Here is a 13299-nt window from a genome sequence, read left to right on the forward strand (position 1 = left end):
TTTCCGACGAGGAATTCCGCGTGCCAACCTTCTCTGGCACTCTGCACAGCAAGTCTAGACTGGGACTGGGACATGGTCAGCAGCTGGGCCGCGCTACCGATTGCAGGCTCTGGCGTGCGATTCCCACAAGCAGCACACCCACGGTGCCCACCACTACGGCCGCGGTCGCTACCACCACCACCACCACCCTTGGGACCCCCCGGCACCGCCGCCGCAGCAGCACCCAGGGCACCCAGCAGGGGCTTTACGCGGCAATAATGGCTGCCCCTCAGACCCGGCCAGCGCCTGGTGGTGCCACTACATCATCATCCTCCATATTCCTGCCGCCGCCCTCGCATCCCCCGCCGCCGCCGCCGTCTGTCTCGTACGGTCAGTCGTCACCTTTAGTAATCCAGACTGCAGCATCGTCGGCCCTGGGCCCAGCAGACACAGGTATTTCCACCCCTTTGCATTGTCCGCCGCCTGCTTCCGCGTCTGGTTTAGTAATACCTCAGACAGAAGTCTCGCCGACGTCCTCGCCTTCGCAGTCTCAGTTCACCTATACACCCCCGAACTCGACTGCGTACCCGAACGCGCGAGAACAAAGCCAGGCCCAGCCTCTTTCCTCCTCACCCCGTCGCTACCCTACAGACCTCACGCTTCCCATACCCGAAGAATGCGACGAGACGGCCAGCGAGTCCCCCAATGAGCCCGTCACCCCAGTAAGCGGCCGTCAGTCGCGCGACTTTCACACGGTAGACCAGCACGACGCCCACCACCGCCACTACACAAATTCGCTCGCTTCGTCCACCGAGGTGCCTCCTGAACACCAATTTGCGTCTCACGGCTTCTCAAAGACGCCGCTGCTCGTCGAGACTGCCGCTACCCCTCCCAGGACGCCCCAGGACCCGGCTGCTGCTAAATCCCTCACGCCCGACTCTGTGGCATCACCAGCACCGCCGTCAGAGAGCACCCCGACCCTCAGGCGGCCCTCCACGCGTGGCTCCGCTGCCCCTTCGATCCTCCGAAGACGGTCCTCCGCACTCAGCCTCAAAATGGCCAACTTCTTTCGGCGTACCAACTCCAATGTCACGGAGAGCTCCACGGTCGAGTTTAGAAACCCCACCTACCAGAGCGGCGCCAACAACGACACCAACGCCTCGACGCCAATCAAAATAACCCCCAATGGCAGCCAAAGCCGCTTTTCCTGGCGGCGATCGGCGGCGACCTCGATCTCGCACACGCCGCCCTCGCCCAGTTCGCCGCTCGAGATGGCGCCAGCCTCGAAAGACAACGCAGCTAGGCCAATGCTGCCATCGTCGACGGATTTTCTCGACAACACGAAGAAGAGCAGAGTCAGCACTGGTTTCTCATTTCGTGATCGAGTGAACTTTAGCAACAATAACCACAAGACCGTTCGACGTGTCAAGAGCGTCGAGCGCAAGAAGAAGCACCATGAGGAGCTCGTGTCCCACCCATTCGCCATGGCACCAGACTACGGTACTGGTATGAAGGCGCGCCGCCTTAGTCTCAGTCTTCCGGATGATTTCACTGTTGACGTGGCAGAGCTCACAAAAGAGTTTGAGTATCAGCACAAGCTCTTTGGCCGTCACGGTAAGCATTTGGGCAAGGGTGCAACCTCCAAGGTCACCTTGATGGCCCGAAAAGGTGTCCCCACCGAGCTCTATGCCGTCAAAGAATTCCGTGGCAAGAAATCAGATGAATCCAAGGACGACTACGAACAGAAGATCAAATCCGAGTACAGCATTGCCAAGAGCCTGCACCACCCCAACATTGTCGAAACCATCAGGCTCTGTTCCGATCATGGCCGCTGGAACCATGTCATGGAGTACTGTTCCGAGGGCGACTTGTTCAGCCTGGTCTCCAAGAAGTACCTTCGAGAATCTGATCGAGAGACGGATCGACTATGCCTGTTCAAACAACTGCTGCAGGGGATCAACTACCTGCACTCCAACGGCATTGCTCATCGAGATATCAAACTGGAAAATCTCCTCATTACCAAGGATAGCAAGCTCAAGATCACCGACTTCGGTGTCTCGGAGGTGTTTTCAGGCATACACCCTGGCCTCAGAGAGGCTGGTGGTCAATGTGGCCAGCGAATGAACGGGGAGATTCGGCTCTGCAAACCTGGCATTTGTGGGAGTGAACCCTATATCGCACCCGAAGTGCTTCGCAAGCAAGGAGAATACGACCCCCGTGCCTTGGACGTGTGGAGCTCTGCTGTTGTCATGATCTACCTGGTATTCAGCGCCAACCTGTGGGAGAGAGCTAGCGAAGACCCGTCACGCAAAGGCAACGACAACTACCTCAAGCTGGTCAAGGCCTGGGAGAAATTCGAAGCCAAGAAGGCCAGCCGCCCGGATCTGCCCAAGGAAGCTATGCCTCGTCTGGATGCTTTCGAGTTCGGATTCAAAACGGCAGCCCTTCGGCGCCTCATATTCAATATGCTCCATCCCGACCCCGCCAAGCGCATCACTATCTCCGAGGTGATTAACAGCCGTTGGATGAGAAACGTCGAATGCTGCCAACTGGAGAGCTACGATGATCCCGTCAAATTCATCGACGTGTCCAAGAAGGACTGTTTGAAGACCATGGCTGGAAAGATCTATTGCCACAACCATCTTCCGTTACAAAGCACTGGTCACGGTTTACCGCCGATGCCTGGTAAAGCCGGTTATTAGAATACTAGACCCGAAAGAGTCTTGAGACCAACCCACGGCTATGAAAGTACGAATGTTTCCTTTGTTCAAGGTCTCATCAGACTTGTGACTGCGGTCATAAGCGGCGTTCAGGAGCTATACACTGCATACGGACGGCAATTTTGTGTTCCCCGTTTTGTTTTTCTCGTTGCCACGGGAGATAGATGGTTGGAAGTCGTACAAAAGGCTCAAGTCAATACCGTACATACCCAATCCGCTTCTTTCCTATTTGCACGATTCCCTACGTCTAATGCATTTTGCCCCTTTCGAGTTGTACGATGAGCAAGACTCGTACATATATATACCTGGATCGCATTCTAGCGGATCAAGAATGGAGAAGACGAGCTATTAATGAGGGGTTGTATAGTGATGGATACTGTCATTAACTATGGTGAAAACACCGGTTAGGATGGATTAGACATACAAACGTCTACACGACGTACCGATGGTAGCTTTTTTGGGTCGCAAAGGAGCTCAAACGCTTGCCAGTACAGTCGCCACCACCAATACAGAATTTGATCAACCAACCCGGGAAGCCCACCAGTGACTGTTGCATTCAACGCTATTCTCCTCCCTGTAGCTATACTCAGAATCAAGCTCACGTGTAAGCATCAGCAGGTCATGCCTCCTCGTACAGTCGCTGGCCCAGGTAATGCAGCCACATGTGGGAGGATCAAAGCACGTGCAACCTGTCTAGATATCCAAGACTGAAAAGACAGTTTGCGTTGGTCGAGCGCGCATTGTAGACGAGAAACTAGGATACATTGGTCCTGGTTTGAATATCTCCCGCCGACTCGCATGTTCTATCGGGTGCTGACTTCCAAAGACATGATCCTTCAGGACGTCGCTTTCACCCCAAGCAGCCGGATCGACAAAACCGGTAAGCATTTCCTTCTCTCGCCTACATCCTTAGTGTAGCTGCGCTTGCTTTAGTCCCGATCGACAACCACCCTGCCCTTGAACGATCGCCCAGCCAGTGGCCCGGCCAGGAAAATAAGCCTTTGCCCAGAACGACTTGCATGGTGAGACGGCTGCATTGGACGCGCAGCTTACTAGCACTTCCTCGCTATATTTCTCACTGATCGCATCCTTTCCGTGGGGGCAGTTTTGAGAACCAGCAAAGCCGTGGTGGCGTCCCCCTCTCAGGCGGCTGCGGGGGAGGGAGGCTTTGCTCCCCATCACTCACCGTCTTTTCCCATAGGCAAGGTGTCGTGTGCCTCGACTGCAGGATGGGCCGCTTTACACAGCATTCATCGAGGGCTTGTCCCCATGGTTCTGCATCGGCAGCCTGAATCACGGCTTTGATACGCCAACGGAGGTTGGGAACGAGACCGGGGCGGTTTCCCCGCTCCGCAGCCTACCCAGCCTGCATATCGGCACAGTTTCATATGCGGACCGGTATTTTTGGGCGGAGGGCAGCACTCACGCCCTCGCTACGATGGCCCGGGATATGCAGTTTATGGCATGTACCAAGGAGACACGGAAGCCGAGCCCGCTGATTCGTGCCCACACTTGCGGCTGGCGCATGCTTCCCGGCCATTATGCTGAAACGTCGGGTCGCCCTTCGGACTTCTCAGACTCAGTGTTAAGCCGGCACTTTGCCATCCCTTCGCCCGTTGTGCGGCGTACAAGGTAAGCAGTGGTCAGAATGGGAGAATATGTTCGAAGATCCTTCCCTAGACCGGCAATCGTACGGTCATCGCTCTCAGAGTTGCATAAACGGCACAGACCCGTCGAGCTGGGAAATACCGTCACCTGCACCACAGGGGGGTTGTTGCCGTGGGGGTGAATGCGCGGTCTACGGCTACGTTTGAAAGGATGGCCTATCAATTGCCTTCTATGGCTGCTACTGCAGACGCCGACTTGGACTCCGCTCCTGCAGACGATGAAATGTTGAAATATGAGTGAGACACATGGGGCTTCAGAGCCACAACACAAGCGCAACATGTACTCACATGACCACTCAAGTGGCTCACCTTGCTAGACAAAGTCAGTGTCGCCGTTAAGTCGCCAAGCTGGCTTTTCTCAGAGGTAGTCTGAAGGAAATAATCAATGGCTCGTAGAGGGCATGATGACTGCATCCGGGATCGGACCAAGAGTTGCAATAAGTGCCCTTGATTGGAATTGAGCTTTGGTTTCCCTTGGTTGCCCAGCAAGCCTCTGTGGCTTGCAGCTGTGCCAGACTTCCCTATATTTTGGCTTCGTGACTTCCAGGTCCACACGACACTATTCGCCAGCTCGCACTTGCGCTCCCGGGTTCCGAGATCTGTATGTGCTAGGTATATCGAGGAGAGATCTTTTCTTTTCTGTTTTAAATCAAAGTGATGAGTGCGTTCTGTGATCGTTATTCGAGCATGCGTCTTTATGGGTTGAGGTGAGCGGCCATATCTTCATTCAGTATTGGTAATCGTGTGTTTGAGAGCGAGGATAGCGCCATGCCCTGGAGTCTCGGTGAGCGAAGTGCAGTCACTACCATCGTGGCGCTCCATTGAAGCAAAGCAACGTGGCAGTCTTCACCGGTCATGGAGTCAACCGCTTCAAGTCAAGGGTACTTCAGTGAGACTCATGGGACGGCTCACCATGTGTATTGTAGATATCTAGCATATGTCACGGTTCACAAGGCTTCGCGGATTTCACCTCTGTGCAGCATCCGTGGCTTCCGTCTTGCGCCCGAGCTCATATAGATAAAAATTTCAATGCAGAGGTGTTCTAGAGGAGGACACAATGCAAGTCGCCAGACCACCTTCTAATCCTCCTGTGGGTGCTGTAGTTATTTATACTATGCGAAGGATGTATGGAAGGGTTTTCTCGTAATTCAGTCCTATAGCTCACTCTTCTTCATGCTGGAGCCACAAGGCCTCGGTGGAGCATGATGTCTCCAGTATATTAGTAGTCTATCAGACTTCCAAGAAGCTGGCCCCGTCATTCAACCCAACCTACTCGGGTGATATTTGTAAGTCAACCAAGCAGCATTGTGTACTCGTCTTTGGTTCTTGACTAGTTTTGACGAAATTCCCATTGAACTTCTGTGGACAATACCACTTCCACCACAGCGATGAACTTGTAAGTTTTGATACACTTTATTTGTGATAGTCATAGTCTACAACGTCTAAACCTTATATACTGTGGACTACAATTTCCGGCGTCGAACCTTATAGCCCCAGAATCTCCGAAACCCGGTAGACACTGGCTGTGACATTGTTTGTGGTGCTTGGCGGTAATACACCCGCACCCATGACCAACAGGTAATCGTCGTCCTGCTCAAAGACTCTCAAGTGCCGGGTGTAAGCGGCCGGTTGTGAAATCTGGTACTCCTCCCAAGCATTTGGGTCGCCGAGGGCTCGGTTGATGTACAGGGGCTGTCGGCCGGAGCTTACGATGATGCTGCCGTCATCACCGCCGACTGACGACCAAACGACGTACGGGCTGCTGACAGGGATGTTGCCACCGACGCTGATGTAGTGATCGGCCGCGCCGGCGATCTCGCGGGGGTCGTCGACAATGCGGTAGTAGATGGGGAAGGTATAGTCGGCAATGGCCGGGCCACCACCGTACTCGAAGACCTGGGTTGCAATGTTAAGGATTGCTCGCTCATCATTGGAAAGAAGTTCCACCTACATAGAAGTACGACCCATTGGGAAGTAGTGTGAGGATCGGCATACCAGGACGGTCGGTGTAGGTCGGGTATGCCACGTCGTCAACGACGTCAGACCAGTTCACGAGGTCAGTTGTTGTCTGGTGCACCAGCTTCTGCCCATATCTTTCGTCTCTCTGATCTGAATAGTATACGATGAGAGTGTTGTCGTAAGTGCTAGAGCAGAGGTGAGCCTTGAAAGTTCTATCCCGCGCTCTGAAGCAGTATACTCACAGGATGAAAGGTTCCCAAACTGGAGTTTCGCCTGTTCATGATTGCTCGTCAGTCAAGTCCACAGGATGAAGAAGTCTGAAACCCCGGAGGTCTCGTAATGACTTACCGTTGTTCGGTAGTGCAACACCTCCATGGGCGATGTGCGATACAAACTCCCAAGTGACTCCCTTGTCCCGCGAGGCATAGACCTCGATGTTGGTCTGGTTCAGGTCGGTGGGGATGGCACTTCCAGACGCGAGGATAGTTCCCGCCTCGTAATCACCAAACGCCTGTGGGAGCTCGTACAAGAACGGCTGGTAACGGAGACCGAAGCCATAGACTTGGTCCTCTACTCTGGAGATCTCGGCCCAAGTGACACCATCGTCGAGAGACTGATAAATAGGGAACCAGACCGGCGGTGGTTCGGGAGAGTAGTTCTCCCACGTCGCCAGGAGACTACCATCGCTCAGTTGAACAGTGCGGGCATATAATGTTCGCGGGTCTGTGTAGTTCTCTGGCGGCTGGAAGAGCAAGTTGTGCTCGAATGTGCTTAGAGCGGCCGAGAGGCCGGTCAGAGCCGCCAAAGCAAAGGAGTAGACTGAGCGCATTGTCTAAGGATCGAGTTGATCTGCAACAATCTTCAGCTAGGACGTGATCATGAGCCAGAGGAGTACCCCCAAGTAATATTAATATCACGCCAAGCCGTAGGCAAGTATACTACCCGTTTCCCCAAACACGTGCTCCCTTTCGGCCAAATTCCTCCCATATTCGAAGAGTCGTTCCTTGCTCATTGGCCAATGGCCTAAGCAATGTTACATTACGCGCAATTCACTCTATTCATCAAGCAGTTTCTCCGGCTTGGGGATGAGGGGATTCGGAGAACGAGGGCACCATAGTGGGAACAGACACGTCATGGAGAGCAATCCTAGTCAAGCGCAGGGACGGCATCGTGCCAGATTCGCGGAATCAAGCAGGTCCCGGTCAGCTCTCCACGATGATGGGTCTTCTTCTATAGACTAGGGGGATGTCTGTGTGGGGTTCGGCGAGCTCTGGGGATGCGGGGAATCCTTGGAGTATAACTAAGCCGAGTTCAGGGGTGCCAAAGCCGGTTTGTTGGCCTAGGGTTGGAGTTGAGTATGCGCTCCAATCAGGTGTTTGACCAGCGATCACGCCTATGGCTTGGGCAACGCAGTCAGCAAAGCTCGTCTGTGTTCGCCTGCCAATTGACAATACTTCAAGACGAAATTATTAAGTTTCTTGCATTTGGCGCTGGCAAGCCAGCGGCTACAGTTTACTGTTGCGCTTTCCGGAAGCGAATGCCACAAAGCCAGCAACCGTGTTGGTTGCGCGATCTGATCAAGCGGATGTCCTCTTGGGGAAAGAAAAGCAACTTCGCCAATTCGATAGCGCGGTGCACGCGGAGCGGCGGTCAAGAACCCAGTTCTTGCAGTGAAGGGGAATGAGAATGTGAATTGCCAATACCATAACGGCACGATTGGTTAGATGAGGTCAACCGGTGAACTTATCTTTCCCTGTGAAAACACACGTGTGCGCACATTCTAGTCTCTTGAAATTTCTCTCATTGAATATACCGCATCCATCCAGACATCATGAAATTCTGACGTCCTTTCATCCTTAACCTCTCAAACCGAGCTGGCGCATCATCGAAAGTACGTCTTATCTCCGATGTCTTCTCTTCGTACCCGCCAAGGCCCTATCGGAGGCAGAGGCCCCATCGCTGGGCAGCAGCACCCCTCGAAGGCTGAGACTGTATCGTAAGTCAAGGGCTCGTAAGCCATGAAGCTGTGTGCTGTTTGCCGATGCCAAAAGGTGCTGCGTCACACGAGACCCATCGTATACTCTCAGTATGTATCTAAGGGCCCCGGCAACGACGTCTGAGCGGACTGCGAACCCTCACATACTCGATCCATGGCACCACGATGATACAGTATGGAAGAAATTGGTTGACAAGGATCAGCTGGCATATGAGCTTAGCCAATATGTTACCACCCATAACTAACACACAACGGTCACACGAGGACAAGTGCAAACTGCCATACATACAAATGAGTTGTGTCTTGTATATGTAGGAATCGATATACAGGAAACTTAGCAAGCAATTGGGTGAAGGACCCCTCGGAGTTGATTTCAACTAGGTGCTTTTCTTGACGGCATTTAATCATGGTTTATGAAAGGCATTTTTGAAAGTCAACATACCAATACCAGCAATATAGTTGCCTATATCGTCAGATATTATATTAGCCAATTACAATTGCAAAATTTTGATAATGCACCCGCCGAGCTCGCGTTTAGAAATTGCGTTTCACTCATGTTAGTAGGGATTTGCGACGCGTTTTTGTTTTCTTCGAAAACGTGAAACGTGATAGATTATAGGAAAGTGAAGCGTGTGGCTGTTCAGCAACTGCAGCTGGGGATAGTTACAAGAGACATGTCCCGTAACCTCCTGTACTGTCTTTGGTCTCTCCTCCAAACCATGAAATTTTTTCCCCTTGTCCTCGTTACGTTTTAGTGAGATATGATGGTACACAGACACCTCGTCTTCCCTCCCTGGGTATGTTTGCATTGCTTAGAAAACACGCAACCAGCCTTAAGTCGTGGCAAGAGCCATATTAAGCATTTTGAGCTGTGGCCTCATTGCCTTCGCTTGCCGGCTTGGGCTTCTCCTGCTCCTTTTCCTTTTCTCCGTCCTTCGACTTGATGACGTTCTGCTTCTCGGCGTCTGCAATAGGATCATCAACCTTAGGAATTTGCTTGGTGCTGGAGTCGACTCCTTCGACATCAGGGTGCGGCGGGGCGACGGGCACCTCGGCGCCTGGGACTTCGTTCCCAGCGGCGTCGACTACGCGCGTCCTCGTCTCGTATCGAGTTTTGAACTCGACCTTGCCTTCGAGCGCCCGCACCTGCTCTTCGTTGAGCAGGTTGCCATCCTGGTCCCGATATTCCACCCGCTCTTCTCTGCCGATTACTTTTTGGCCATCCTGCTGGAGCTGGGGCGCCCCGGAGATTCCCGCGGCGCCCTCGGCCCCGTTTGGGGGAACTTGAGGGTTTTGAGCTTGCTGGGGTGGTTCCTGGACAGGGGGAGGGGGCGCTGCTTTGTTGTCGATAACAGGCTGTGAAGTCTGCGCGATCTTGGCGTTGATTGAAGTCTGCTGGTCATATGCCTCGTACTAATGAACACGTAGGAATTAGCTAATCGGGTTCCTATAGTGCCTCCTCGTATAGTATGCTGTGGGAAGGGACGATGGAGGGAAAAGGATTATAAGAAGGGACGATGGAGGGAAAAGGACTATAGGAAGGAACACTGCGGAAAGGAGTACTGTGGGAAGGAACGCTGCGAGAAAGAACACTGCGGGAAGGGGCGCTCTAGGAAGGAACGCTCGGGATGCTCTGGGAAGAAATTCCGATGGAAGGACCACTCACGCTATCGAGGAAGGTGTTGCAGTCCCAGTCCCAAGTGTTGAACAGCTTCACGCGACTGCACTCCGTCTTGGTCCACGCATTGCCGTAGGCAAGGGGAGACAGCAGCGCAAACACAGCAGCAGACACCGCCAACAAGGCAACTGCTCCGGCTTTGTTGATGATAGGGTTGCCACGAATGCCGGGGATAGGGAACCTGGCAGTGACAAAGTCATAGATCTGACAGAAGGCGATGACAGCAAAGTACAGAGCTGGGAAATAGTGATGCAAGAATAGCTGACGCTGCATCAGGTAGAATGGGAAGTAGTGGAGGGCCCATCCAAGAACAGACGTTCCGATCTCGTAGTCGAATCGCTTGAAGTTGGCGTTGTCGTAGTCTTTGCAGCTGCGTTGCCATCGGAGCACCGCAACGCCCTTGAAGAGTACGTAGAGGACAACTGCCAAGGTGGAAGACCACCAAACGACGGGGTTACCGATCAGGTAGATCTGGCGGTTCTCCTTGCCCCAGAAGTTGATGCCTCGTCGAAGAATAGGCCACGAGTCAGGTCTCGAGTCCCAGGCATGAGACTCGACCAGACCAGCGTTGGTCCGCCACATGACCTGTTGCAACTCCCAGAACTTGGCGAAGAAGCCGGGACGAACATAGTTGACCTTCTCGGCATCGGGACCAAACTGCGGGTGCTCGTTGAACTCGACATACCACACGCTGTTGGGAAGGGTGCCACCCTTGGCACACGTGACCTCCTGCTGCTCAGAAGCCCAGTCGGGAAGCTTGACCTTGTGTGAGAAGAGGACGCAACCAGTCATGATGTGAACCAGCCTGAACTTGGTCTCGATGGTCCGAAGCCTCTCCTTGGCAAGGGAGCCAATCGACTGCTTCTTGATAATCTCAACACGGAACAAGTCATTGGCATCGCCAGCAAATCCCTCGTAGCCATATGCAGAGACCTCGTTTTGCCACTCAGCCTCAGTGACTGGGGGCCGGACGTCGTGGGAATGAAGGCGGCGGTGGGTAGGCTGGTGGTACAAGCGCAACACATCACCATCCTTGATGTAGTTCTCGGTGATGTTGGATACAGTATCCCAGGCGTTGGTTCCGTTGATTGGTTCACCATTGATGTCCAGGGGCTGGGTCTGGTTTTCGAGGAGCCAGAGGTTGTTCTCGTCCTTGTGGGGATAGAGGGTGATCTGCTGTTGCTGACTGCCGCCGGGATACATGAGGGGGTGAGAGTGAAGGTAACCACCCTGAGTGTTCACATGTCGGATGCTAACACGGCTTCCAAAGGCAACATCCGCCGGGACGTCCTGCATGCCCTTGTTGTTCAAGGTGGCCTGGAATTCGGAGCTCATGAAACCATCGCCCTCGCCGGGGTTCGAGAGGCAGAGGAAGTGGATGCCAAACATGGCCATGTAAAAGGTGGCGGGGATGATGATGAGGCAGAAAATACGAGCAAGAAAGTGCTTGGCGAAGATGCGCATCGTCACCGTTCTGGTGTCACCCAGCAGCACCCAAAGCTGGACCAGTGTCAAGGACCCAACCCAGGCGATGGTGAACAAACCAACCCACTTGATGCTGAAGGTGGTACCCAAACCCAAGCCAGTCATGACCAGCCAGAACCACCAGCTTGCCTGGAATGCCTTTGTAGGTCCCTGCTCGTGCTGGTTCGTGAAGGACGTAAAGGCAAGGGCAGTGAAGGCGGTGGCGAGGACAAGGGGCGAGTCGAGCAGAATCAAGCGGGCCTGGGTGAGGAGGCCGTTCTCGAAGATGATCAGCGAAGACCCAAGAGCAGCGGTAGCGGTGCGGCAACCGGCAGCCTTGAGGGTCAAGAACATGATCGGGACCAGCAGGATACCACAGACGGCAGGGAACAGTCTCATGGCAACGTAAGGGACACCTGGCTCCAGGTAGTCCTTGCCAATGTCCTTGAAGTCGAAGTCTCCGTTGAAACCAGCGAGCCAGCCGACCAGAGCAATCAGCATCTTGGCAAGCGGGGGGTGTACGTCCATGAAAAAGCGACCCTTGATGTACTTGGAGGCGAATCCACCAAAGCTGCAGAAAGATCGTGTCAGCGACGCCCGAATCGTGGTAACTTGTTGGGATTGCGGGCGGGGGAGCACTTACTGCACCTCATCGAAGACGACGCTGGTGGGCTGGTAGATACGGTAGAGCCGCACGATAGCTCCCACAATGGTCACTACGGCCATGACATTGTAATCGGAGACGGGGAGCAGGAAGACATCGTTATCCTCGACGCCATCGCTCGTGTAGTCATCGTTCTTTCGGACTACCGCCTTCTGGGTAGCCGGGGCGGAGGGCGTGATGAAGGTGGCGCCCTTGGGCTTCACTGCGGTGGCTTTCGCCATGGTGCGTAGTCTTTTCCCTCAGACCGGGGGCGACGATGGCAGTCTGGGATTTTCGAAGGGGATGGAGAGAAAAGAGGGCTGCAGATGTTTGCGTGGCCTCTCTTCACCACGGCTCGGGTCTGGTCGTGGTGGTGCAAGCTAGGGAAGGAGCTTGCGCTACCTCGGGACCACGCGTAATTGGGTGGGCGATCTGGAGGGTTGAAGGGGGGAAAAGGTCAAGGATGCAAACGAAGGTCAAGAAGAAGAGCGGTGCATTACAAGAAGATCATAAGGCGAAGAAGAACCCCCGAAAGAATGCCTCGAGGGACCAAGAGAGAAGAAAGTCCCGTTTGGTCGTGGTTGACTGGTAAAGTCGAGAAGGGACGACGGCGGCTCAGGGGGTCAGCATCTCAGCTTCACGTCTTCCGAGTTAGCGCAGCGCCAGCAGCTTGCAACAAGTGGCCTCATCCCAAAAAAGCGCCCCCCATTTGCTCAGGAGCGTTCGGGACACAAGGGTCTGCAGGGGGGGGGGTTCAGGGCGCGTCCAAGACAAGCAGGGATCCATCAGCTCCGGCTACAGTTGGCTCTGTTGTACACGGTCCAGGATAGCTCTCGCATCTCGCCAGTGCGCCTAGGTGACTTTGGGGTTGGTGTCGGCGTCACTGGATTGCTGCATTCTACTTTGTGAGGAGAATACAATTGAACAGGAAAGACTGTAGATAACCGTGATACATGTCTATACTGTATGTAGGTTGTCAATTCCTCCGCTCTCCCACAGGCCTCTACTGTGTACCATGTCCTATCGCATGTAGGTGCTTTTGGAGTCTTGATTGCGATGCACACACACTTACAGTATGAAGTCACCAGCAGGCATTATACACCAACTCGGGTCTATATCAGATGAGACATGACAGCTGTCGCCTCGATGTTATTCTGGCTGCAGGATATGTCTTGCTTCAATTAGCCGTGCAG

The 13299-nt window shown here is 53.8% G+C and overlaps 3 protein-coding genes across 3 annotated transcripts; 1 reads left to right on the forward strand and 2 right to left on the reverse strand.

Moving 5' to 3' along the window:
- Positions 1-257: 257 nt before the first annotated feature.
- JN550_004906 (uncharacterized protein) lies at positions 258-2681 on the forward strand (the record flags this gene model as incomplete). The annotated part of the gene is made up of 1 exon (XM_049316474.1): positions 258-2681. The coding sequence occupies one exon, from the start codon at positions 258-260 to the stop codon at positions 2679-2681; it is 2424 nt and encodes an 807-aa protein (XP_049173104.1).
- A 3170-nt stretch (positions 2682-5851) lies between these two features.
- Positions 5852-7154, reverse strand: JN550_004907 (uncharacterized protein; the record flags this gene model as incomplete). The annotated part of the gene is made up of 4 exons (XM_049316475.1): positions 5852-6262; positions 6318-6510; positions 6568-6598; positions 6674-7154. The coding sequence occupies 4 exons, from the start codon at positions 7152-7154 to the stop codon at positions 5852-5854; spliced, it is 1116 nt and encodes a 371-aa protein (XP_049173105.1).
- A 2022-nt stretch (positions 7155-9176) lies between these two features.
- On the reverse strand, positions 9177-12348 carry JN550_004908 (uncharacterized protein; the record flags this gene model as incomplete). The annotated part of the gene is made up of 3 exons (XM_049316476.1): positions 9177-9734; positions 9988-12034; positions 12107-12348. 3 exons carry the CDS (start codon positions 12346-12348, stop codon positions 9177-9179), a joined length of 2847 nt encoding a protein of 948 aa, XP_049173106.1.
- Positions 12349-13299: the final 951 nt, after the last annotated feature.

The sequence above is a fragment of the Neoarthrinium moseri genome (assembly GCF_022829205.1).
Source record: "Neoarthrinium moseri strain CBS 164.80 chromosome Unknown scaffold14_Wmoseri_CBS_16480, whole genome shotgun sequence".
NCBI lineage: Eukaryota > Fungi > Ascomycota > Sordariomycetes > Amphisphaeriales > Apiosporaceae > Neoarthrinium > Neoarthrinium moseri.